Source organism: Fistularia commersonii, chromosome 6 (assembly GCF_037954325.1).
Source record: "Fistularia commersonii isolate RoL2024-O1a breed Wild chromosome 6, RoL_Fcom_v1.0, whole genome shotgun sequence".
In the NCBI taxonomy this organism is placed as follows: Eukaryota; Metazoa; Chordata; class Actinopteri; order Syngnathiformes; family Fistulariidae; genus Fistularia; species Fistularia commersonii.
In genome coordinates this window covers 21,589,908-21,617,504 of record NC_141289.1, presented here as the reverse complement: position 1 = coordinate 21,617,504, position 27,597 = coordinate 21,589,908, and the positions used below count along the sequence as shown (strand labels likewise).

The following is a 27,597-nucleotide window of genomic DNA, read 5'->3' as shown; positions in this document are numbered from 1 at the left end:
ATAATGTACAGATTCAAAATTGTTTATGCCTGTTTTGCTCTTATACCCATCTTGACAGAGGTCCTGTTTGTCATTGAATGCATGCATTTCTGACCAAAAGATAACATCACTGAACATTCGTCTATCAATTGCTACTCTATGTTACATTTGTGTTCATGTTTATTCAGAGGCATTTAGAAATGTGTAAAAATATTTTCAAAAAGGTTAAGAAGATGAGTCCAAGAAAAAAACAAAAAATTCTCATTTACCCATGCAGTACTATTTTTTGGCTTAGTGACTAGTTCCCCTTGACTCAAAAGGGAAATGAGATATCATCTTCCTCAAGGAACTTGTGAAGCATTGGGTTAAGAGGAGGAGTTAGAGAGTGATATTTTCAATCATACCCCTGTCAGATAGTTGACGATCAACTGCATCGGAGGCCAGCTACTGAATTCTCCTAAACTGTAAGTTCAGTGTGATTCAAGGTGATTTTTTTGAAGAGAATCATTATTGTTGTACTATACTTTTAATGTAATATGAATCATGCTCTCCTTATGAAAAGCTCTGATCTAAATGTTTTAAAATAAAGAAACAAGGAAAGCTTTTTATAACATATTACATTGTGTAATTGGAATGCATCTAATGACTCAAGTTTGACTAATATAATGTGAGAAATATTCGGAAAAACACAGTGGTTTGTGACAGAGAAGTCATCACTGAAGGGAAATGGGAAGACATACTTCTGGTTTCTGGGGGGTGATAGCTGATTTTTTTTTATCGCATTGGTACCATTACTGCTGAGCGAGGTCAACAGGTTTAACCCCAGAACACTAACGTTTGGTGGTTTTCACCATGTGATTTTCATTGTATTGCCATTGTCTGAGTTTTATGGGTCCTTGGGAAGCTTCAGGCTGCTCACTGATGTTCTTAATTGTATGTTTGTTTCCCTCTTCCCATCGGCCATCTATAAATTGATGAAAACTGTGTTTTTTCTAGGATATTGTCTTGGGTAAAATATACCCAACATTAGTGATGGTGTTACTTATTTTAACGTCAGTGTTCTAGGGTGAATGAGTGTCTTCTTTGTCTTCTCCTTTCGACTCGCCATGCAGCCTCAGGGCAGCACGGGCCCGTGTCTCCAGCCCAGATTAATGCGAGAGGGTTGCGTCAGGAAGGGCATTCAGCGTAAAACTTTTGCCAAAAGCAAACAAATGATGAGCGTGTAATATCGTATTGTATTTTTTTTTTTTGTTTAGTAATCGGAACAACTAGGTATTTACCAACTCAAAGACGGTCGAATCTGATCTTGTTTATTACTATTTAAATGGTTTTGCAAATATATGTCTAAAATTATTCTATCATCAAAGAAAATTGAGTCATTAACACAAAGACACACATGGAAGTGTTGTTTTGTACAAAATTACCGTCAATGTTGCACTAGATGGGTGTGGTTTAGTCACTTCCTCTAAATGTTCTCCTGAAATGTGTTCTCATAACCCAACGCGGATGGAAAGGGTGAAGTAATGACAATTTGATTATGTGTGCTGATTTTTTTTTTAATTAGTATTTAAACCATGTTTTAAGATCAATATTCATAGCTCCTAATTTCACGGCTCTTAAGACAGAGTACGAACATTCTTTCAAATCATGTCCTAAATTGTAAAAATCAAACAGATGACATTCATACTGCCTGGCAGCTCCAATTCCAGCATCCATCCACCAATATATTCTCTATCCCTCCTCTGTCCATGACCCAACCATCTCAGTCTGGCTTCTCTGACCTTCTCTCCAAAACATCCAACACGTGCCGTTCCTCTGATAGACTCATTCCTGATCCTATCCATCCTGGTCACTTCCAAAGAGAACCTCAACATCTTCATCTCTGCAACCTCTAGTTCTGCCTCCTGTCTTTTGGTCATTGGAACAGTTTCTAATCCATAGACCAATAGTCTTCTATCACATAGTACCTCGACACTATTCTCCACCCATTCCAACCTGCTCCCCGCTCTCACTACAGATCACAATGTCATCTGTCATTGTCATTTACAAAGCTACATGCCTGTTCTTCGTTAATTTTGCCTTGTGTTATTTAGCCCAGCTTATCGTTAGATTAGGCCAGTCCTTTTAAAATAGTGGGGCGCGCCACCCTGAGGGGGCGCGGTGCAATGCTGGGGGGGGCTGTGACCCTGGGGAACATGCTTCTTTTTGCTGTACTAGAATAAAGTGTCATTGTAAATCCACCACAGTAGCTAGCAGTGGCGCTCTCATTGTCAGAGCGTGCACATGGGGGATTAGCTCTATGATGTAGGGTTTTTTTGCACCGAGCAGGTGATATGAAGTGCAGTAAACAAACCCTCATGAGACAACATGAACATTTTTTTAACAGGGATGAAAAGAAAGGCGGAGAGAGACGAAGATAATGAGACAAAAGAAAGTCACCCCAAAGCTAAGACGAGGAAATATGACGAAGCGCATGTAGCGACCGGCTTCACTGGGACTACAGTGGGAGACGAAGAAAGACCGGTGTGTTTACTGTGTCTGTTACAGACTAAAAACAATGTTAATAAAGTTATTCTTTGTTGTGAGTTGAACTATATTTCTTGCTTTTTTGTTTTCTTTAATGTTAATAAGGATATAATTTTATGGAGAGGTGAACTTATATCAATTTTATAGACAAATGATATTATTTATAGTCGCAGTGGAGAGTGGGGGGCGTGAAATAGTTTTCTTCTTGCTGGGGGGGGCGTAATAGAAAATAATTGAGAAGCACTGGGTTAGGCTATTCTGCTCTTTTTCAACTTCCATTTCTCTTTATTCCTTATATCACTTTATTCCTTTCCATTGACTCTTCTCACTTAAACTCTTGTTTCCTCTCACTCACAACACACTAAACCCCCATCCAGACAGAGCCTTACTCCAACATCTACACATCATCATCACCAGCAAATCTTTTTCAGTGCAGCATGCCAGCAACCACACACGATGTCCGCTTTGTGAGAAATAGTCATCAGACGACAACGTGATCTGGGAGTGCATGCTGAAACCGTGGGCAGTCGCTGGAGTCCACAGCTATACTCTGATCAAACGCTGACACATCGATCAGTGAGACAAGGAATTGGCCTTTGGCCCATGCCTGTACTTTACTTTTTCTTTACCAGTTACTATTCAAGTGATAATCTGAAAAAGTTGGGCTTCCTCCAGGTCCTCTCGTTTCCTCCCACCGTCCCAAAACATGCAGTGGGTCACTTGGAAGCTTCTAACCCCTTCAAGTCCCCTTCTTCACGATAGGCGGAAGAAATGCATTATGTCTCTGTTCATTTGCCCGATGCTAGTGACCCTTTCATTAGTACTTCCTCCAGAAGTCCTCCGATGACTCTTCCAGATTTGCATGCATCATAGAAGAAGAGGAGGAGGAATACAGAGCTGATTGTGAGTTTTGTTCAGCAGAGCAACCGGAACCACCTTCTACTCAACATCTCCATGACCAAGGAGGTGGTTCTGGACTTTGGGAAGAATCAGGGGAGACCTCTACACATCACCATCCAGGGTGAGGAGGTGGAGATGAATGAATGAATGAATGAATGAATGAATGAATGAATGAATGAATTTTATTTAAGGACAGACAGTACAGTGCCATTAAACATTTCAGCATAAAATGCGATAAGATTGTGGACTCCTACAAGTACCTTGCGAACTGGTTTGGTGACATAACACAGATGCGCTCTACAGGAAGGCTCAGAGCAGGATGTTCTTCCTGAGGAGGCTGAGGTCGTTTGGTGTCTGCAGTGGGCTCCTCAATACCCTCTACCAGTCTATGCTAGCCCGTTGCGCTCTCCTTGGCTCTATTGTGCTGGTGGGGCGGTGCCAGGACCGGCGAGGTCAACAGCCTCCACAAGCGAGTGAGGAAATCTCGCTCGTTGGTGGGACCGGATCCGGACCATCTTGAATGGGTGGCGGTGGGGAGGGTGAAGGACAAACCGAGAGCTATCCCGGACAATCCTTCCCACCCCCTGCGCCACGAGCCGTGGCCGCTGGGCGGCTCGTTCAGCCGACGGTTCATCCCACCCTGGTGCAGAACCCGGCGCCTCAGACGCTCCTTTGTGCCCACGGCCGTCAGACTGAACAACGGCAGCGGTCTGGACGGCACGCAACTCTGAGCGGCCTGCAGGAGCATCTGTGCTACCTCACCCATTCGCACGTGTCACGTCCTCATTCTGTTATCTACTTTATCCATCATCCTTTTTATAGTCTCTTTTATTTATATCTATATTTATATTTATATTTATATTTATATTTATATTTATATTTATTGTATTTATTTTATTTGTTTATTTTTCAGGAAATGGATCTTTATTTGACAGTTTTCCTCTTCCTAATGGTGGCAAAAAATGGTAAGCTTTAACTAATTAAACATGCAAAAACACTGCTCATCTTTTTTTGGACATTGTTGTTTACATTTCAGACTCAGCACTAAGAACTTCACATGGAAGCTTAAGGAATATATTTTAACAATTTGTTACCATTGTAAATATGAAACTACTAAATTAAATTAACAAATTAGTATTCAGTGACAAAATGTGAAAGTCTGGTAATTGTGTGTGTGCTCTGATGGATCCTGTGTCCCTCCTGGTTCTTTGTTCAGTCGTTTGTGTTTCTGTCATTCAGTCGTTTTGCTGGTAGCTTTGCTACCATTTATCTGATGCTCTGTTTCAGATTGCATCCAAGTTACTTTCAGAGGGTTTTTGGTTTTCAGGACCGCCCTGTGGCAAGTCCCCGACATACGTCTCAGGAACTACATCTCAAATGTCATCTCAAATGTACTCAAAAATGCAGTGCTAGAAATAAGCCATGGATTTGAGTCGAGGTCGCCGGTCAGTCTAAGCCAAGATCTTGTTCAGAAGGCTTTGATTGTTGAATGATTGATGCTTTCCATTCTTTTGATACTCACTATGAAATCACCACCTTATCAAGTGCCAAAACGTCCTCTTGGGAGTGTGATTCCGATAGTAATTAAAGTCATTGGTAATTAAAAAGTAATTAAGTAGAAAGTAATAAATAATTACTTTTTAAGATGACTACATTTTCATCTGTTCAGCACTGACCTGACCTGGGCGCTGCTAATTTCATGCACCAAGACACAGCAAAAGGAGAAGGGCTGTCTATTTTTAGGCAGTGCCATGACACGGTGCATCATATGTACCCCAATTTAGTCAAAGCCTCTTGCACGTAACACCAGTTCCTTAAATCTATCGCACATTTAGTCATTGTATTGGAATGCGGCAAGACACCAACAGACACACAAAAACATACCACAATTGTGTAGTTAATTTGATTTTGCAAGCCATTTTCATTCATCTCCAAATATTAGTCATAAGAACAGAGTTTAAGTTTAAAAGTAGAGGATACCTTTACTAAATAAAATCCAACTATTGCGTGTACCTTTTAGTGACATGTGGTCAGGGGAGGCAGGTCAGACAGAGCCTCACCTGCCATCATGACAAATAAAAACTATCAACGACAACATAGAATAAATATCAATATTTATCTACTGATCTGTATTATAAATGTATTTTCTGCCCGATTCAGATAACTTTCAACAGTTTCTTCTGTAAAAAAGTCATGGATTTCCCGATGAAATACAGGGCGGAGCCCTGAGGGGCAGCAGCGGCGAGACTCACCCCCGCACATTCAGTCCCTCAAAAACTGAGCTGCTCGTTTCTGTTTCTCAGAATGTCGCAAATATAATTGTTGTAGAAAGGCGAATCATATTTTCACATACACCATGACTGCCGACACAGCTTGTGTGATGTCTTTAGGGTAAGTGTGTGCTGATTGGACACTGACTGGTGAGTCAGTGGGTGCTGTGCCGCACCTAAAAGGGCGTATGTGAGTTGGAAGGGACTCGCGCTGTCCCTCCTTCAGCAATACAGGATAAAATATATCAGGTAAAGGAGGCCGGGGGTATGAACTTCGTACATAAATGAAGTTAAGGCCACAAGTGCTTATCAATATCATTAGAAAATTTAATGATGAATGATTTATGATTTAATCTTACAGAATTTTGATGAAATAACAGCATACAAATTTCAGGGTTTCGGAGGAAAATGAGATCATTTGTTGAAAGTGCTGTCAGCAAGAGGAAGACGGTATTTGCCATAATATTACAAATTCAGCGTGAGGTGGTTTATATCGTGGAGTGTTGCAGGTCATCTATCCAGACAGTGGGGTAGTAGCATCAGAAGGTTTGCAAATCACTGGTAGGGGAGAGAAGAAAAGGACATGAAGTCATCTGCTGTGTTGAATTTCTTGGGACCTTGATCAGGTGAAAAATTGAAATTTTGAAGAATTGTGTAGATGTAGCCCATGTATTTTCTTGGCCTAAATCTTGTCCCTTTGTCTTCCACACAGTGGTTTTTTTTTTTGTTCATTTTTATCATTTGCCCGCCATTTGTTACCACTGTTTACCGCTGCAGGAGGGTTAATTGCCTTCATTTGTGTTTGAGTCTTCCCAGCACTTGTGGTTCCCCATTTAACTTTGAAGCTTTATGGGATTTTTTTTGTTTGTTTATAACTGACATTCTGTCACACTACCTGTCTTGATTGGTATGTTTCACCTCTGTTAATATGTCATTATCACCAATTGTATAATTGTAAAATACATACATTCTGAGGGATTGTTTGGGACATCATCAAAAAGTTAAGGTTGGGACATCTTTTGACAATGACGCTTCAATTTTCGATGAAGGTTGCACAATTGTGTTACCATCTTGACGCTGACAGCTGTGGGGTTTTTCATTCAAGAGGGATCCATGACGCTGCACACACCACCAATTGTGTCGATCACAGTAGGTCACAATAGTTCAAGAGGCGACAACTGAAAGATTTTATTTGTGGTTTTTATGCTGCAGCCATAGCACAGAGACATTTAGGGATCCCTCTAGCCAAAGGTTGAAGTTTGGCAGAAACATATGACCTGAGTGTGGCCCAATGTAAATCGTATATCATTGTAGAAGAACTGATCTCATAAAGCCACCCCTCTTATCCGAAGCTTGGATAAAAGTTTTCTGAAGGTTAGACAGAGCCAAAGTAGGTGAAATTAAGGCTCCCTTAAGATCTTTAAATGCTGTCTCACCTTCAGGGGTCCATATCCCTGGTTTCAGTGTACATAGGTCATCGCCATGAGAATTAGCTGAAAGAGGAGCTTCAATAAGAAAATAGCAAGGAATGAAACAACAACAACATTGGAAAATATTCGCAGGACTGACATCATCTGCTTCTTTGTGGTGGGACGAGGCACCTTTTGAATGTGTTTCAGTGTGTTTTGTCAGCGGGTGACATTTGTTGGGATGATGTTACATAGAAAAGCAACTGTTTGTTGGACAAGCTGGAGTTTTGAAAGACAAGTCATGTGATCTTCCGCTGCTAAAAGTTGCAAGGGCTAGACTGCGACAGCTTCACGCTACGGCTCTCAGACAAGGTTAAGTGGGAGAGTAACTCAGTGGTAACAGGCTAGTGAACATGCACTGGTTTCATTTGAAAGTGAAAGTGTAAGTAAGTGATATTGGAAGCTAAAGTATAAAGTCTTATTCAATCATCGTTAAGAGGCATGTATAGTGTGTGAAGACGTGTCAGGAAGTTCCTCTCCCCATGTTCTATCAGCCCCTAAAATGTGGTTTCAGAGAGTTCTATACATTTCCGGTTTTGGTTGGCTCTCAATCAGTTAAGTTTTAACATTTACATAGGACATAATTTTTGCTTGATTTTGCATACGAATTGCAAAGTGTACCCTACGGCTCAGTCCATGTCCCCTGTTGATCTGTGAGCATTACAGCATGTACATGCATCTATACCAAAAAACACTAAATGTCCTGTCAATCGTCTGCTGGTAAATGAGATCTTATTATTGTTTCTCACGGTCGGCACTTTGGCTGTCTAATACGTGACTTGTGAAATGTGAATCATCCTGACACATGAACTAAGTGTTAGGACACCTCAAAACCTTTACCCTTCCTGTCAGTTGCTTGCAAACTTCCTCTTTGGCTGACTGCCTCTGGGAGGGGTATTGCAAGGGTGAATGTTACCATCCAGAGTCATTGCATTGTCTTCACACCTTCTGATCTTGTGATGAGAAAAAACGTTTAATTGTTTCATCTAAACTCTGCCCATGAAATTCATCGGGCCACAGATTGTGACCACAAAAAATGTTTAGTTTTTGTCCATGCATGAAACAGGGGTGAGGGTTTGCCTCCTCTCCAGAAATGTCAATTGAAAAAATGTACTGTTGTTTCGTCTTAGTTTTCAGATGGACGGTATTTCCGATTTTCTTATCGTCACAGCTTTTGTACCAGATCCTATTGTAATCCTCTTGATCATCGTGATGGGAAAAGGTAGTAAATTAGATTCTTGCACTTGACGAGGAACCACATGATGCATAACTTTTTGTCTATTGGCCAGAGTGCTTAAGATTTCCTTCCAACTTTCAGTTCTAAGTCTGCAAATGTGAAAATCATAAGGCATAACCCCAGCATAAGGTGTGCAGAATACCTTGAAGGGTGAGGGGTAGTCACACCTTAAATTTCTAGCTGCCGACTCCTCAATTCATCTGACATTCTTTTCACCTCCAGAACATTCATAGCAGCTCTGCTTCCTGTCCACCTGGTCTCCTGGACAAACAGCACCTCCACCTTACTTCTCTGCATCATCTCAACCAACTCTCTAGCTTTTCCCTTCATCGTACCAATATTCAAAGTCCCTCCTCTCAATCCCAGACCCTTGCCTTTCCTCTTCTCTTTTTGCTTCTGAACATGTCTTCCTCCTCTCTTTCTTGGACCCACAGTGGCCCATTTTCCACTGGTACCTTGTGGGTTATTGGCGCAGATGGTGGTCATTGTTACCCGGCCCTCGACCAGTCAGTATGAAGGTCACAAGTTCAATTCACAGTTCTAGTTTTACGCCGGATGTCCTTCTTGATGCAGCCATCTGCGTTCACTGAGGCTTGAGATCGACTCAAAAACACACTGGTCTGTGCCTCCTGACGCTGCATTACACAATAATGTCATATAGTTCTACATAATTCTAATGGTTTTCTGGTTGAAAAACCTTGTTCCATGACTAGCTCCAGCCCGCTTAACACTGAGACCCATACATAGAGTCCCTGTCATGTAACTTCAAAGGCCTTCTTCTCTGCAACCACGGTATAGACAGTATAGAAAAAATAATTCAATATTTGTCAAAAGACTTGATGCCTGTGTTGAAAAAATAATAGTGCAGATACCAACTTGCGGATATTTCACCATGAGGCAACAAATTGTTGCAATGGTTTTGCAGACGTAATGCATTTCCCCCGCCGGCGAAATACGATAGTTAAGTCAAGAGACATTATATAGCACAGGTTTAAATTTCAGTCATCCAAGTTGAAATTCGATTAAAAATCACCCAAAAATGTTCGGAAGAATGTTCAGTTTCTGGACTTATTTGTTAAACATTTTTTCCACATCTTGAAAAACGACTGTACTATACTTCTACTTATTGTGGCGATCTTCCCGATGTTGCGATGTGCCTAGTTTTCCTGCACCGATAACATCCTTCCGTTGAACGTCGGTGAGCCCTTCTCATGACCGTGATCAGATCCTGATGGCTGCAGGGTTACACCCGAGGCCTGGTGGGCTACTCCTTCGTTGTCAGTCTCCTCATAGTCGGCTCAACGGGCTGTTGGTCTCATAACATTCATACTAGGGGTGTATCCTCTCGCTCTCAGAACATGTCCCACCGGTTCCGCTCCTCTGACGGCTTCGGCTAATGCCGGCGCCGCTGACGACATTGCACCGAGCGGAGTGGAGCCACCGCCCATAGCTGCGAGCAGGTAAAGCTCGCAGCTTCTGTCTAGCTATGGTGTTGTAGCCAAGCTGGCTGTGGTTGTTTGTTGTCCAGGGATCACTGGCTCGATCTGGTGGACCAATCCATCCCCCTTCATGTCGTCTTGCTCCACGTAGGGTCAGCCATAGCATGATACCGTTGTAGTAAGCTCAGGTTGCAGCAGGCCAAAAAGTGGGAGTGGTGGATCCACAAAACTGTGCATCTAAGAGGGAAAACCCCGGGGTCTGATGAAGTGCACCAGTAGTCTCATTCATGGCTCTTTTCCATTCTGCCCTCTCAACATGCAACAGTATGACATGGGTTACTGCACCATGAGAGTACAAGTAAAGCGCCCTGTGATAGACACTTGGGTTTTAGATTTGCACACTATGAGAAGTTGGCGAGCACCCCCCCCCCACCCGACTTGCAGCTACATGCCATAATATATTTGACATGTACATACAGCTATGTAAGATAATACTGTAGACATTTTACATTATTTGCAACGCATGAGGCCTGCAACTTTATGTTTCATTTGCTGTAGGACTAAGTCTCAAGGAAGAGATTTGTTCGCCTGTGATCAGTTCCTGTGAAGACTGCATCAGAGCCGGTCCATACTGTGCATGGTGCCAACAGTTGGTAAGTGAAAAAGCTTATTTTCACTCTTCACAGGTCCATAAATGTATTCAATGACTGAATGCATTATGATATTAATGTAGATGACCTACTGTGTTCTGTACACCTGATCATCTCTCCACGCTCAGACCCAACACATATGGACTTTTTATGTTATTGTCAACGATCCTGTCTATCATGAGGCAGCAGTGTCGTGGTGAGAGAAGCGACTTTAAAAGTTGACACAATGACAAGAAAAGCCAGGGAGGTACCGTAAACCCCTCGAAGCCCTTCCCATTGGGTATGTTTCAGGTACCTGATATCCCTCATTCCTTGGGTTTAAAAAAAATATCTCCCCCTATTTGGAAACAATTGAGATCTCAATTCTTCTCTTCAGCCACCTTTTTTTATTTGGCCATCTTTAATGGTGTCTGGCTGGTATAATATTGGAGTGTCTACCTGCAGAAAACATATACTTTATATTAGAGAAACTACTCGCATACTGTCCCAAAGCTTGCGTTATTGAGTCTCTGCAGCATTCCCTCGATGGAGTCAGGGATGATTTGTGACAGTAGAGTAGCAGCAAGAGTGAGGGGAAAGGATTACTGAAGAGAAATAAAACCTGCCCTTCAGTATAGCTCAGAGACAGTGGCTGTGACCAAAAGACAGGACACAGAGCTAGAGGTGGCAAAGCTGAAGAGATGTTACGGATTTCTTAGGATGATCAGGATCAGAGGCCACAACATTAAAGGGACAATCCAGGGGACCAAGTCAGAAAGCAAAGACTGAGACGGTTTAGACACAAGGATGTCGCTGATGGATCTGCCACGCAGGACCAAAGCAGTGGAAGCTGTGGTAAAGGACAACATAAACTGAGTGGGGGTGACAGGAAGCAGCAGAGGAGCTTTTCCTACTGATGGGATAAATAATTTGCCGGTCACTGTATTTTGCATGGGTTGGAGAGAGTGTCACTCTTTTTTTATTTCCTTTATGCCAGCTCCGCAATAAGAACAATACATTTCTGTCATTTCTCCAATAAACATGACTCAAAGTTATTAGTCCCTAGTTATGAGTGCCATTTGCACAAAGCATGTTTTTTCACATTGCTTCCACAGAATTTCACTAAAATAAACATGACGCGGGGAGCAGCACGGTGTGACACATCAGCTAAGCTTCTGGAAAAAGGTTGTAATGCAGAAGAAATCATCTCCCCTGACAACAGTCAGAAGATTGAAAAGCCGGATTTTCAACAGGAGCCTGTCCAGCTGAGTCCGCAGAAGATGAGCCTGATACTCCGACCTGGTGAGTACACGTATATCACACATAGATGAACTCCAGGGGTCATAACCTGAATGACGATCGTTGGTTTTCATGTTATCATTGTAAATCTTTATATGGACAACTGTGGCAATTTGTCGTTTTTTCATTGTAGTGCTTGTAGTGTTTCAACTATTTCCTTCGGGATAAATAAAGTTGTTCTTGTTCTTGTTCTCGTTCTCGTTCTCATTCTCGTTCTCGTTCTCGTTCTCGTTCTCGTTCTCGTTCTCGTTCTTGCTCTTATTCCGTAATTTCCCCACAGGGCGGCCTGAGACGTTCACTGTTTCCTTCAAAAGAGTTCAGGGTTATCCTGTTGATCTTTACTACCTGATGGACTTGTCTTATTCCATGAAAGATGATTTGGAAAATGTAAAAAAATTGGGACAGAATCTTTTTGCAGCCTTGAACAGGATCACTGAAGATGCTCAAATAGGTATTTCTTTTTTTCTCAAACGCATTTCATGTGCCAAAAAGCTAAAAGATTAGCAGGTTGAGCCCTGATTTCTCGTCAATAATTTGTCTTTGACTCTATTTATGAGTTAATAAGCGCCGTCATATCAGATTTTAAGATGACAGTTTCAAACCAAATTTAACAAACATGATGATATTGCAGTTTGGAGAAAGACCGAAGTCCAAATATTCACTCATATTAATATTACTTGCATTGTTTTTACAGTATATCTATTCATAAAAAATTTCATACTAGTTTCATTGGTGCTTGTTTGTTTTGGTTCAGAAAATAGTCATACTGTTTTAGTGTTGCACTAATACCAACATTTTATCTAACATGAGAATGCTTTGAAAGGCACAGATACTGTAGTCCTCACATTAATAATGACTGCATGCAGATGTTAAAAATGCGCATCTTAACAGAATAATCATGGAAATAGAATTTTACCGTTAACTATGATCTCATGAACCATTCTCCAATACTTGGCTCTGTCTAGATTTGTTGACCAATTAATAAAGGATAAATTCAACACTTTAGCACACAACAGAAGAATAGAAGAAAACAACATTTTTATGAATTGCTCTTGTTGACGAATATTTTAGCAATGCTTTTTAACATGGTGGTATTAAAACATGTTGGTAATATCAATTCTTAAGCTGCGGCCCACACATATAAGGAACCTAAAGTGTTTGGACACCTGTTAAAGTCATGGTGTTTCCTACGGACAGGAACTAATGGCTGCCTCTCTATCCACAGGTTTTGGTGCCTTTGTTGATAAAACAGTCCTTCCATACACAAACACCAACGAGCAGAAACTCAAAAGGCCCTGCGATGAGGATTATCAGCAGTGTCAGGCTGCCTTCGGGTACAGACATGTTCTTAATATGACAACGAGCACGAAAGAATTCCAAAAAAAAGTGACCGAGCAATTCATCTCTGGAAACTTGGATTCTCCTGAAGGGAGTCTTGATGCCATGATGCAAGCTGCCGTATGTGGGGTGAGGACTCATAGAGAGATGCATCCATGAGCTGCCCGGTCTGTAATTGTTCAGTGAAAATTGACCTGAAAATTATGACAGCATTCCAGGGCTTTTCAAGCCATCACCTGAAAGGTGCATTCATTTCATACAAACTCAATTGATTTGATTATGGGCGTCTCTGTGATTGCATGAAGACCAAGATCTACCACAGGAATAAGTGCCAGTAAAATAGTTTGTAAAAAAAAAAGAGGTTTTGAATGACATTGCAAGTCTTGAGTGGTTTTGTGTTTTTTGCGCTATTCTCTTCACCGTCTTTCTTGACCCAAGTATTGTGGCGAACACCGGCTTTTGCTCCTTGGTAATAATGAGGGCCAGGGTTACCAAACACCAAAGAATGGCCAAATCCCATGAAACTGACTGTTGGAAGAGGACTAGCCATAACCCGTGTCATGGCTTTGACACAAACTCAACATTTGACAAGATAAAAACATGATGATAAGGTGTGTATTTTACAGCGGTATACAGTTGTGTCTCCTCACAATCTGAGGGGTGTGGAGCCGCCACCAGTTCAATGCCTCCTCGTCCTCATACATCTTAGCGTGAATAACTAAGACTAGTGGGTGCACAATATCAATACACTGACTTTGCAGCATTCCCTCTCCATCAGCAATGATGGAGAGGGACCTTACCATCAGCAATGGTAAGGTCCTTACTGTAACGGCACAAGATTCCTGGCTTGATTCTGCATTACAATGTCCTTGTTTTCCCCTTTCCACTGTGTCCTCTATTCTCTTCGCGCAGGCCAAAAGCATGCAGTTATTAACGGAGAGAATGAACGGCTGTATGTCTCTTTATGCGTGCCTGTGATCGGTTACTCCATCTTTCATCCAACAACGGCTTGGATTGGCTCCAGCCCCACTGGAACCCAGTGTGCATGATGAACCGCGCAGATGACGAGTGAATGAATTATAATGTCTTCTTACTCACATTGTCGTTTAGGACAAAATAGGTTGGAGGAACAACAGCACTCGACTAATTGTACTGACCACGGATGCTGGCTTCCATGTTGCCGGGGATGGAAAGCTGGCTGGAATACTGGAACCAAATAATGGACAGTGCTACTTGACAAACAACCTGTATACCAGAAGCAGTGTGATGGTACGTGTGGCTCACAAACAATCCAGGTTGGAGAGCATCACAGCGTATTGTCTATTCTGCAAAACATAGGTAGCGTTGCACTAGAACCTTCTTCTGCTTCTTGTTCTATTGGCTGCTCCCTTCAGGGGTCGCCACGCTGAACCACCTTCCTCTATCACTTCCTCTTCCCCTATCCCCTTGTCTTACAGCAACTAACTTCATGTCCTTTTTCACTACATCCATAAACCTTTTGCGTTGGTCTTCTTCTCGACCTCCTTCCGCCAATACATTCCCTCTTCCTCCTCTGTACTTGACTGAACTATGTCAGTCTGGCCTCTCTGACCTTAGCTCTGAAACGTCAAACATATGCCGTCCCTCTGATGATTGACTGATTCTTTCCTGATCCTTTCCATCCTCGTCACTCCCAAAGAGAAGTTGGACATTTTCATCTCAGCAGCCTGCAGCTCTGCCTCCCATGCTTTCCTCTGTGGCGCTGTCTCTAATCCGTACAGCATCACTGGTCTCACCACTGTCTTGTACACTTTTCCTTTCATTCTGGCTGATAGTCTTTATTTTCTCTGGCCGTTCCAACCCACTTGCATGCATTTTCTTCACCTCTTTTCTTCACCGTCCAGGGGTTTCACCTCTCATCCAAGAGGAGAAAAGTCTTCAAGGGGAGAAAATCAAGTCTAGTTGCTATAAGAAGAAGCGTTTGACACGAATCAACATTAACTTAGTAACATTGGTACACAAAATCATTGTAAGTCAGTCTCGGCGCACCCTTCCCTTCATCGACCCCACACCTCACTGATATTTCAGCTCTTCATGCAAATTATATGAGGCAATTTCTATTTTTCTTCCCTTGAAGAACACTTAAAGATGTGCATGTTGCTGCTAATGTTTATGTTTTCTGTCACAAAAGTGAGAAAACCTGTATGACCTCCATTCAGAAAGGCATGCTGCACCTGCTTTCCATATTTTATAGTTGTAATTTAAAGTGTGGGAACCACACATATGGTGCGGTGAATATTACCTTTTTACTGACTGCATGCAATGTTTGTCTCTAAATATTTCCAGGACTACCCATCAGTTGGACAACTCACTATGCAGTTGGAAAAAAACAATATTCAACCAATTTTTGCTGTGACAAAAGATGTGGCGCATGTGTACAAGGTAAAAATATATGTATTTTCCCTCTCTTACTGAAACACAGCCATGTATGGTAAAGGGATGTCTAATTTAACAATGTGTTTTCTCCCAGGATCTTTCTAAAATGATTCCAAAATCTGAGGTGGGAGTACTATCTGCTGATTCAAACAATGTTGTCGAGTTGATTGAAAGCGCATACAATGTAAGTTGTTGATCACTACTGTCTCGATTAAATATTTTTGATTTATTTTTTTGCAAAATCAACACATTTGTCCTAATTCAATTTTTCTCACCTTTTCAAATGTGCCATTTATCACAGAGGTTGTCCTCCAAAGTAACTTTGACCCATGACAATCTACCTGACAATGTGAGAATTGTCTACAGCCCTGCATGTGAAAATGTAGTCAAAGCAGGGCCCTCTGAGGGAGTTTGTGACGATGTGCGAGTGGGACAAGAGGTTGGTTCTTTTTGTTGTACTTTTAAAGTTCTAATGGCGGTTCCAACACTGCGTTTAAGGCACAGCGAGGGCATGTTTTTCGGTGAAATGTCAATATAAATTCAATATGCTCATATTTCCACAGTACCCAGTGAGTCATCCACACCCTTTTCATATCATATACTATAATTATCAAAAAAAAACAGTTTCCTTACTGTGCATATGAATTCTTGAATAACATCAGTTGCTTTGGTTGTAGCAGGTATGACACCATAAGGCCATCAGTGGAATCATCTAATTTCTTGGATTTGGAAAAAAATTGTAATTTAAAGGATTCACGTTTAAACTTTGCATTTCCTATCTTTAGATATAAAACAGCAATGTGTTAAATAGTCCCTTAGGTTGTGTTCTACCCATATATTTAAATCGAACAATAAGTATTAATTTCTAATAACAAAAGCCTTTTAATAAACTTCAAAACAAATTATTAGTATAAATAAGCCTGGTGTGAATCTTTTCAAATTGAAGAGTTACTGCAGTGAATTGTCATCAAAGAAGTTTGACTCTGGGTCAGTCAGTCAGTCAGTCAGTCAGTCAGTCAGTCAGTCAGCGGGTGGAAGTTGATCCGAGACGATCCACGGAGGAGGTTGTTGTACGTGCTATAGAACCCGAGTGTTGTCGGTCCTGCGCGGTAGCTTATCTCGCTGGTATCTTGCTTTCCGCTTCTCCTCTGATCTATTCCGTTTCTGTATCCAACAAGTGCCATCATCTGCTCGGTTCACTCAGCCTGTTGCACCGACAATACTGGATCTAAAGGCTTGCTTGCAGATTTCATTCTATTTTTCCCCACATACAGTATTTCACTGCAAATTTAAGTCTCTTTAGATAAGCATCGACATGCAACATTTTGTAGCCAATGGATAAATTATGTTTATAAACGTTAGTGTCACAGCCACACTACTCACTTAACATCGTACACAAACAATACTAAAAAAAGGACACATAAATGAATGAACCTGTGTCATATTTGAATAGCTTAGTATTGAATGCACAATGAGAAGCCTAGTTTTTCATAGCAAAATGCCAAGTTTAATATAATACACAATTTGATAGAGTATATAAAGTAAACGGGGCCCTGATCAATCTCTATCAGTTCGGGGCCCCGTGGTTGAAAACCATTGAAGACCCATGTGCTACAACCATGAAGAAGCCAGTCTATGAGCTGTCGCAGGAGCAGCTTTGGCGCCCTCATCAGTACATTACGGTGTGGGTCTGAACCCCGGGGGCCTGGCAGGGGAAACGACAATATGGGTCCACCTTGCCATGGGCTAACTTACCAAGATGATTCAACAGGCTCTTAGAGAGTGAGAAGATGCCCGAGGAATGGAGAAGAAGTGTGATTTTGCCGATATTTAAAAATAAGGGGGAACTATGGAGAGATAAAGTTGATGAGCCATACAATGAAGTTAAAGGAAAGAGTGGTGGGACCTAGACTCAGCGCAGAGGTGAGCATTTGTGAGCAGCGGTACGGCTTCATGCCTAGAAAGAGTACTACAGGTGAAGTATTTGCTTCAGGAATGCTGGTAGAGAAGTACAGAGAAGGTCAGTAGGAGCTGCTTTATGCCTTTGTAGACAGAAAAGGCCGTCGACAAGATACCGAGAGGAACGTTGGTCCTGCATGAGGAGGTCTGGAGTGGAAAATAAGAAGGGAGTGGAAGGGGAACTAGACATCTTCAGCTGAGTCCGCAGGAAGTAGAGCGGACATTCCTGGTTGGATTCCCGGCTCCTCCTCGTGTGTTGAAGTGTTGCTGAGCGAGACACTGAACCCCAACTGCTCCCCCGGTAGCCTACTGCTCATCCACGATGGGTTCATTGCAGAGAACAAATATCCCCACGGGGATTAATAAAGAATAAATGATTATTACCACACTGAAAGCAGAATTGAGCATCTATGACTAGCCAACACATTCGCTCTCTCCCACGCCTTCCTCGTCATTTCACAATGAATTTGGAGAAGCGTCTATTTTCAGGTGCAGCGTCAGTGGAGGAATGCAACTTCTCATTTTGAACAGAAAGATACGGAAAATACAAACTACACTTTGGTAGATGTAGGCGTAGATGTAGCGAGACGCTTTGGGTTGGTCGAAAAATGGCGAGCAAGGGGTTCTAATGATTCAGCATGTGACGCTGAGGGGACCTTCCCCATTCGTCAGGTTGTTTCACGCATTGAGAGTGAGAATGGATTTGACCAGCGGTGTTGTTTTATGCCTAGAAAGAGGACGACGCATGCAGTAATTGCTTAAAGAATGTTGTTACAGAAGTCCTGAGGGGGTCAGAGGGGCCTGCATTGTGCCTCTAGATCAAGAAAAAGCATTCAGCAGGGTGCTGAGAGAGGAGCTACGGTACTGTATGAGGAAGTCTGGAGTGGGAAACAAGTATGCTATGTGGGTATGTAGCTACAGAGCCATACAGTGATGTCATGGAAAGAGTAGAACTGGAACGACTGTCTAAATGAAAAAGGAAAAGTTTAATCAAAACTAGAAAGAAGAAAAAAAAACATAAAAATACTTGCGAGGAGAAAGGCTCACATTTTATCTTCACTGGGCTGCCACTCACTCAGTGCAGTCTTTGGACAGACGTGTCCAAAGATGTGTTTTCATCAGACTTTAGCAATTAAAGAACATTTGCCGAGAATGTATTTTCCAGAGGGTTTACTTGTAGGGCACGAATACCATGGAATTTGAGCCAAACCAGGGCTCAAATGTAAGTCTTAAAATTGTAAAACAAATAAAACAGCCCATCTTTGTAATCTTATCAGAAAAATTCGATGAAAGTTTTTATCCTGACAGGCTTTTAACACTGACATTCTGGTCTGGCAACTGATGGGGATTTGCAGTTACCTGCTCACCTCACGTTAGCACTTACAAAAGCTTGTAAGTGTTACAAGGTTGAAGAGCCAGTCCACCTTTTCGCTGGCGGTCTTGTTTACACCTCCTGTCAGCCAGGGATGGTATGATGAAAGAGTTTTTTATGCGCAGATGGAGGCGCTGCAATGTGATCCAAATAGTGTGCTGCAAAAAGTGTTGTTGAACTTCATGAACCTTTTTTTTCACCGTTTGACGTATTTCGACTTCTCAGATTTCCTTCAACATCACAGTAACAGCAGATGCTTGTATGGAGGAAAAATCTATCACCATCAGCCCTCTTGGTATTAAAGATACATTGATTGTCAACATATCGACAAATTGTGAATGTCAGTGTCATGAAAGAAGTGGTGGTGATCGCGACCACTGCACTAACAGGGGAGAAATCACTTGCGGCATTTGCAGGTAAGCTTTACACCAACAAAATGGCAGCAGTCAAGACTTTGCCCTAAATCTGAATTTTGGAATAACATGTCATTTCTAAAAAGGTAGATTAATAAAGTGTGTTGTGTACTTTTTAGAAATCGTAATATACACAGTCGCACTCATGCTTGCGAAACGTGACACATTCACGACAATACCAAACACAGGAGCAGGAGCATTCATGAATTGCACACAATGTTCCAGGCATTGTAGATATTACTGACCAGAATTTTTTTTTCATTCCAAAGAAAAAGTCCCAAGATGTTATGATGATGTGGTGGCGGCAGTAGAAGGGGAATCCTCATGTTTTTTCTTTTTGTGTGAAGAAATGTGGATGCGTTTGTAGATGACTGGGCTCGGGCTCTGATATGAGGGAGAACTGCAGTAGGATTAACTTCCACATCTTGACAGGTTAAAAGCAGCCCTACGTGGTGCACTGGAAAAAATCTTGCAGGAGCAAAGAGGCTTCCTCTGTCACAGTTGTGGTGATGGGCTTCCTTTTTAAAAGTTGAACCGTACGGCGTAGTGGGAGTTGAAACACTTACCGACGATTTAGAAATCACAGAATTTCATACGTGAGAGGACCGAGGTGAAACTTTCAGGAATGTAAGAGTACAAATGGTCAAGAGAGATACCCTATCTAGTAGCATATTGCTAATTATTGCTGATTTTTTTCAAGCACAATTTAGTCATTGAGTAACTTTTATGAAAGGACTATAAACTTTGTCTTAGATGTACTATAACATTTACTGTCAAAAATATTACACGGTCTGTCTGACATGCGTCTCAACCTACTGCTGCCCTGAGCACGGACAGAGTCCGACAAGCTTTTTGTGAGTAGCAATAATAAAAGTGAGGATAAGTGTGAACGGATGAAAAAAAAAAAAAAAATTTTTTTCAATGTTGGTGCTGCGATTTGCAGCTTTTCAACATTTTTGGGTTTGAACACTTCGGCTGTTTCTTATTCAGTTGCAGGGAAGGGTTCGCAGGTCAGTTCTGTGAATGTGCCATCGGTAAAGATGAAGAATCCTTGCGAGCATCATGCCGAAGGCAGAATGGAACTGAATGTGAGGGTCGAGGAGACTGCGTGTGTGGCAAGTGCGAATGCCACACCGCCGAGAGTGGAAAACGTTACCATAGCACCTTCTGTGAGTGTGACGATGACCACTGTGAGAAGTTTCAGAATCAACTCTGTGGAGGTAATATTTTCAGTAGTTGAAATGATTTCATGAAGACATTGTATAATGTCAGGGTGTATAATGTCATACACAGTCCAGTAACTTACACGTCATGTGGGTCAATGGATAATTTGTTCATTGGGTAAAGACACTGGACTTGCTGTGGGCATATCACTCATGCTTCATGTCTATAGCAAACAAGTGTGAGGTTTTAGGACTAAAAGCGGCAACCTTTGGACAAGACGTAGCTGGATAAGGCAAAAAAGAAATCTGGACCTGTTGTAATACAGTAGAGGGGCTGTATTCACAGGCAGTGATGTATATTAATGCTGCGAAAACTATTGAGTGCACAGTATTCCAACGTCATGAGTACAACACGGACAAAAAAGAAGAAATATTCCACAGCAAGATGGACACAAACTGAACTATCATCAGTGTACTGTCAACATACATAACAATTAGTTATGTAACTAACTAGACAGCAACTGAACAATAACTGAGGAGCATATTGGAGAAGGAAGAAATATAACATATGAGCAGGGTACAGTTCTATCTAATAAGCTCCAACATGGAGACTTCTGAGAGGCTTCGTTAAAGCTAATGTGACAGAAGCAAATAGGAGTTGGTGGAAATAGTAGTGGAGCCATACACTTCCTATTGCTCGATAAAGAAGTTGCTTGAGACAGCAAGATCATAAAAAAAACACCCTTTTCATGGCCGGGGTTGACTATGAGAAAGCATATGACCTTGTGCCATACATTCTGGATACTAGAACGGTTGCAACTCTTTCTATGACATCAGCTGGTAAGCTTTCATCTGTAACACAGTGGGGGCTTGAAAAAACAACTCTGGGGAGATTTAGTTGTTCGAAAACAGTATTTGTATGTTGAACTTGAGTCGTGATGCAGGCTTTAGAATGCCAACTCATATTTCTATTTCTAAATTAATTTCAGAAGTGCCTTGCATGTCTACTCATATTTCATTTTCTCTTTTTTTTAGGAAACGGTAATTGTGTTTGTGGCAAATGTAAATGCCACGTAGGTTTCGAGGGCTCTGCCTGTCAATGTAAAGTGTCTGAGGAGGGTTGCCGTACGGCCAACAACACTGTGTGCTACGACCGAGGGAAGTGCAAGTGTAACCGCTGTAACTGTGATGAAGGGTACCAGCGTCCACATTGCCAGAAATGCCTTGGCTGCCCCGACGCTTGCAAAACTAAACTGTAAGAAATCAAGCACTTTGACCGATAATAGTTACCCATAATGTGAACAAGCAATATGATATACGATGAGATCAGGAGATGAACTATAAACTTCTTCTTTTCCTTTTGGCTTTTCCCTTCAGGGGTCACCACAGTGAATCAACCTCCTCAGTCTAACCCGATTCTCTGTCTCCTGTTCTTTTATAGCAGCTAACTTCATGCCCTCTTTCAATACATCCATTAATCTCTTTGGTCGTCCTCTACACCTTCAGCCTGGCAGGTCCAGCACCAGCATCCTTCGACCAATATATTCGCTATCCCTCCTCTGTGCATGACCGATCCGTCTCAGCCTGGCCTCTATGTCCGTACGTCCAAAACATCGCACATGTGCTGTGCCGCTGACTTATTTCTTATTTCTATCCCTTGTAACTCCCAATGAGAACCTTGACTTTTTCATTTCTACTCCCTCCAGCTCTGGTTCCTGTCTTTTCTTCAATTCCACTTTCTCTAAACCATACAGTATCGCTGGTCTTACAATTGTCTGGTATACCTTTCCTTTCATTCTGGTTAAAACTCTCTTATCACATATTCCCCCTGAAACATTTCTCCACCTGTTCAAACCTGCTTGAGTGTGTTTCTTCTCTCTTCCACACTCTCCATCGCTCTGGACTTTTGATCACAAGTACTCCACCTTCTTTATCTCCACTCCCAGTACCCTCACCATTCCACTTCGGTCTCTCCGAATCCCTGATGTAGTCACACTTCCGCCTAGAACTTCTCTGTCATACCTACAGCCCAACTCACCACTGACTCAAATCTCGGATACATGTCCCGCACCAGTCAAACATACTTCTCTGCCACTCCAGACTACCTCATACAACACCATAGTTCATCTCTCGGCACCCTGTCCTACGTTTTTTCTAGGTCTACAAAGGCACAAAACAGCTGCAACCTCTTCAATGCCCTCCTCACTTCGCCTTTACTAATCTCTAATACGTTGTGGTCCACAATAGTCATCTCTTCTACCCTTCCCTCTCTTTCATTTTCCTCATTCATCATTTCTACCTTCTCATCACTTTTCTAACATTTGTCAATACCTTTCATCGCTCTATCCTTTATCCCCCAAACCTGCTGTCATCCTTTCCATCTCGATCACTCTGTTTTGCCAACCTGTATAAATCATTCTCTCCTTCCTTACTGTCCAACGGAGCATACAAGTCATCATACACCCTTTTGTGTTTGGCCTTCGCTACTTCTTCCTTTACCTTGCGCTGCATCTTCCTGCACTCTTGTCTATTCTCTTCAGTCCCCTCAGTGTCCCACATCTTCTTTACTAGCTTCCTTCTCTATACAAACTCCTGCACGTTCTCATTCCGCCACCAAGTATTATCTGTTATCTGCTCCATCCAGATAACACACCGAGTACTCCCCAACCTGCCTCCCCAAACACATTAACCAGTAGTTGTCCAGTCATCTGGAAGCTCTCCCTGACCATCCAGAGCCTTTCTCAAGTCCTCCCTTTTCAGCTTCCACTACTTTGTCCTTTGTTCTGCCTTTGTTCTCTTTATCTATCTTGTCACCAGATCCATCCCACAAACCGCTATCCTATGTTGTCTGGCTACATTCTCACCTACCACTACTTTGCAGTCACTGATCTCCTTCAGATAGCATCGTCTATACAACATGCAGTTCCTGCATCTTTTCTGGAAAAAAGTATTCACTTCGGCCATTTCCATCCCTTTTGCAATGTGTACCACCATCTGTCCCTCTGTGTTCCTATTCTGGTTACCGTGAACTTACTGATGTTCATCTTGTTTACAGGGAATGCATTGAATGTCTCGGATTTGCCAGCGGCCCCTTGAAAAAAACCTGCAATCTGGCATGCAGCTCAATTGTCAATCATGAAATAGTCGATCAGTTTACAACTTCAAGCACGACTTGTATACAAAGGGACACTGATGGTTGCAAGATTCATTTCAAACTGGAACAGTTGGTTGGACGCGATAGATACATGGCTGAAATTCTGAAAACAAGAGGTAACCTATCACTGACAAGTTGACATGAGTTTTCTGCAAACACAGTAAGCTAACCGCTGTGCCACCTCGCTGCCCTTAGCTCACGATTTGGTTGAGTAAAAATCATCTGAAAACCTCCAACCCTATTTTTTGAAATTCACCCCAGCAAGGTATATAAGACCTGTACATTGAGAAGGCAACATGTTTTTTCAATGACCTTTTGAGGTTTTCAAGATCTAGGACGGTCACATTTAGGTGTTAAAAGGAAAATAAAAATCGGGGCAACTTACTGCCCTTAATTACATCACTGGGGTGTCCTTCAGCAAGGAGAGGATGAGTGAACAGATGCACTCAAATCTTAACTACCAGATGTGAGCCTGGATAACTATCTTGACGAGCAAAAATTGCAGTGTTGTCTGCTGTGTCTGATTTTTTTGCTCTCCTCAAATGCCCTTGATTCCCAACATGAACATGTCTTTCATGAACCCGATTTAGCCATTGCCCTGCAATTATGGAGGGGTAAACATGCCACCCATTGCTGTGAGGCGATCAAAAGACTGACCACTTTAATGCTAATTGTGCATTAGGTGTCTCTACAACATTACAAACCATCTTATTCCATAGTAGCAGTGATACCACAGTCTCTACCAAATACACATTCCAGAAAGATTTCAAAATGGACTGGAAAGACAGACACAAATTTGTGATTTGTGACAGGAGGTTAGGTCAAGCCCATGAAGCTACTATAGTTCAGATGTCATCAAACACTGATTTTGTTCAATTTAACTCACTGTAACCTTATATACCACCAACTCCAGAATGTCCAGAACCACCTGATGTTGCAGCGATCATCGGTGGATCTATTGTGGCAGTGGCTCTCATCGGCATCTTGCTGTTGATGCTCCTCAAGTTAATCTTCTATATGAAGGACTTGAAAGAGTTCAGACGGTTTGAAAAGGAAAGAGAGAATTCCAAGTGGGCAGAGGTGAGATGGTTTATTTGAATAGGTTTGATTTTCTCATTTCTATTTTCAAAACATGTTCAATCATGAGACATTTGTGACAACATTAACGGCATCTTTCCTCACAACTGGTTCAATAAATGGTTGATTTCTAGAGGCTTCAAGCGCACGCAAAGCTTGTCATTTTAACACGCTGTGATGGCCTCTCGCCTGTCTTGAAACAGGTTCAGCATGGGAATACTTACTGCCAAGAAATAAAAACACCCACGTTTGTGGGGAATTCATTCATTCGTTGTGGATTGATGTGTGAGTAATGGTAGTAGAGGTCCATTAATGTCACCAAGCCTGTCAGTATGATTTCAGTCGTGAATGTCTTTCTCTTACTTTACCCTGATTTTGCAGATAATGCTTTTGATCAATTTTCACAATTTTCTGCCATTTTTGACAATCACTCCATTTTGCTTGAAGTCACAAATGCATGCATGTATGCTGGAACAGGTATAGAAAAGTGTCAGGTGTGAGAAAAGTATCGGCAAGAATGAAAGGAGTGATGGGAAAAGTAGTGGTCAGATCGGCCACATGGTTTCAAGACAGCGGCAGCAAGGAAAAGACGGGAGGCAGAGGTTTGAATGTTGAGGCTGTCTTTGGCAGTGACAAGGCTTGGGAACGAGTATGATTGACAGAGGAACAGCGAATGCACGAGCAGACGGATGCTGAGGATGCCTAGTTTGCAGTTTTCACTCGAAGGTGTCGTGTTTACAATTGGCATACCAATTAATAAAAGCTCATAAAGGTGAATGTGACCCACTGCTCAATAAAACCGCATTGTATTTCACACTGTGCATCAGATAGCTGTCTAACAGGGATCCAAAACGATCAGCATGGTTCTCGCCTTTAGGGTTAATATACTGACGACACCTGGCAGTTTTTTATTGAAAAGAGATGTTGCATAGTAATTTTTTCTGTTTTCTGTTTACAGGCAGATAACCCACTTTTCCAGAACGCAACCACCGTTACACCTAATCCAACCTTCACTGGAGAATGATGGCTTCCAATCCATACAGCAAAAAATATTTTGATATGCCCGTTATAGAACATAAGTGTTAGTTTTCTGTGTACTGTTAATTATGGCTCCCCCGCTCTATGTTTTACTCTGTGTCAGGCGACATGTTCCTGTCCGGGCTCACTGGTTAGATGATTATGATGGTTTATCAAGCTGTTTGTCGGCTCGTCTGTCACGCGGCAAGGCCTGACCCTGAGCAACGCCATGGGAATAACATGAGACATGTTTAGGCAACGGGCGTTTAGTTCATCTTGACAAACTACTCCATACATGCATTTTCCTGAAGCATCCTGATGAGAAGTTAAGCATATCAGGGGTTTGTGGGACCGGGAGAAATAGGGGCAAAGCAAAGGGTGATTTGAGGAGAGAGGTGAGATTAGGTGGTGAAAGCAAGGGAGAATGGGGGGAAAGACGGTCCTCTCGGTGTGAGAGCTGCAGCAGAGGAGCCTTCAGCATTTCACTTAGCTTTTGGACGTTCATTTCTTTTGATAAATTAGGAACTAAATTGTTTGCTTCTAGCACAGTGAGAGACATCTAGTCAGAACAAGAATATATTTAGTGAGTTTAGGCTTGCATCAAGGGAAACATAATGCAAACCAGATATGAAACCAAAATTCTACCATTTGGGGCCATGACAGGATCCTCAGGCGAGGAATTTGACCCTGTAAATTACTGAAATGGTCATGCAATTCATATCGACTTCGTCTTTTCAGCTTTCTTAACTGTATGCAAATTTCGGAGACTTATAATTGACCGGTTTGCATCGTCTTGTATATTCTATTATGGATTTTTTTTTTTTTTTATCCATTGCACGGGGCTCCCCAATCATCCAATAAAAACGATGCACAATGCATTGCATAGAAATCTGACCAGATGGTCAAAATACAAAACCTAAACATAGTACAAAAAGTTAAGAAATGTGTATTTGTTAAATTATTTCTTTGTTGTAATAATGCTTCTTTGTAATAAATCTTATACAGTTGGAAAACCTCGTTGCTAACATTTTTAAATGATGTCACATTTGAAAGGAACATGCATCTGGCTAGAAGAAATTCTCTGATAATTGATAATAGTAGTTAATACTTTAGCATTACAGCTGAATCAGAAGTATACGAGATGTTATTATCCCCTCAATGAAGAAATACGTCTGTTAAGTTACTTTTACAATCCATTGCTGCTTGGAAAAGTTATTTCACAAATATTTTTGCACCTAATGCAATTGAGTGTTGAACGACATAAAACACTGCATTAATCATTGTGAAGAGTGCTGAGCATTAAAAGAAATGAAACATTCAGTAGAATAGCTTTTTTATTTTTCAAGTTCAATTCAGTAATTCATTGGATGAGTAAATATTGTCAAACAATGCAGAGGTCTATGCTCCACACCTACTGTAGTACGTAGATAAAGATTGTTATTTTTAACGAAAAAAAATTAAACCTCTCATTTATCATTAATTTGGCAAATTTCCTTCAACATTAATTACAAAGGAATAAATGGAAAATATACACACATTGCTCATGCGCTATGCACTGATTACTAAGGAATAGGTTTTAAAAACACTTAGTATTATTATTATTATCGTCATTATTATTATTATTATTGTTACTATTACAGCAGAAATACTGCTGCCATATACTTTTAAGAGATTACTGTTTGAAATGAAATATTATGCCACTTTTAACATGACGACCACTGTAGGTGTGCCATACATATTGCAAAAAAGGCACATCCACCATAAACTGTCCTTTGTGCAGAAATCTCAAACTTTCTTGTGATTGGTGAAATGCACAATAAAAATCTAAACAGCACAGGGAAAAATCAGTTCTTTGAGCCAAAGGAAGGTAGAGAGGGGAAAAACAGGGGATCCCGAATATCCATCAATTCATTCATCTTCTGCAGCTTATCTGGAGTCCCC

The 27,597-nt window shown here is 41.6% G+C and overlaps 1 protein-coding gene across 3 annotated transcripts; it reads left to right on the top strand.

Annotated features, from left to right (window-relative positions):
• Nucleotides 1-371: 371 nt before the first annotated feature.
• On the top strand, nucleotides 372-26,673 carry itgb2 (integrin, beta 2). 3 transcript variants are annotated; one of them, XM_086148728.1, is made up of 17 exons: nucleotides 372-443; nucleotides 3,427-3,526; nucleotides 4,319-4,370; nucleotides 10,379-10,473; nucleotides 11,565-11,751; nucleotides 12,029-12,199; nucleotides 12,974-13,215; nucleotides 14,197-14,355; nucleotides 15,412-15,507; nucleotides 15,596-15,685; nucleotides 15,803-15,940; nucleotides 19,058-19,248; nucleotides 20,236-20,465; nucleotides 21,444-21,663; nucleotides 23,464-23,678; nucleotides 24,476-24,642; nucleotides 25,598-26,673. In XM_086148728.1, exons 3-17 carry the CDS (start codon nucleotides 4,322-4,324, stop codon nucleotides 25,661-25,663), a joined length of 2,316 nt encoding a protein of 771 aa, XP_086004854.1. In that variant the 5' UTR covers nucleotides 372-443; nucleotides 3,427-3,526; nucleotides 4,319-4,321; the 3' UTR covers nucleotides 25,664-26,673. The 3 variants fall into 3 exon arrangements, with proteins under 3 accessions (XP_086004854.1, XP_086004856.1, XP_086004857.1); XM_086148730.1 differs by having other exon boundaries at nucleotides 410-443; nucleotides 3,424-3,526; XM_086148731.1 differs by lacking the exon at nucleotides 372-443 and adding an exon at nucleotides 2,409-2,502.
• Nucleotides 26,674-27,597: the final 924 nt, after the last annotated feature.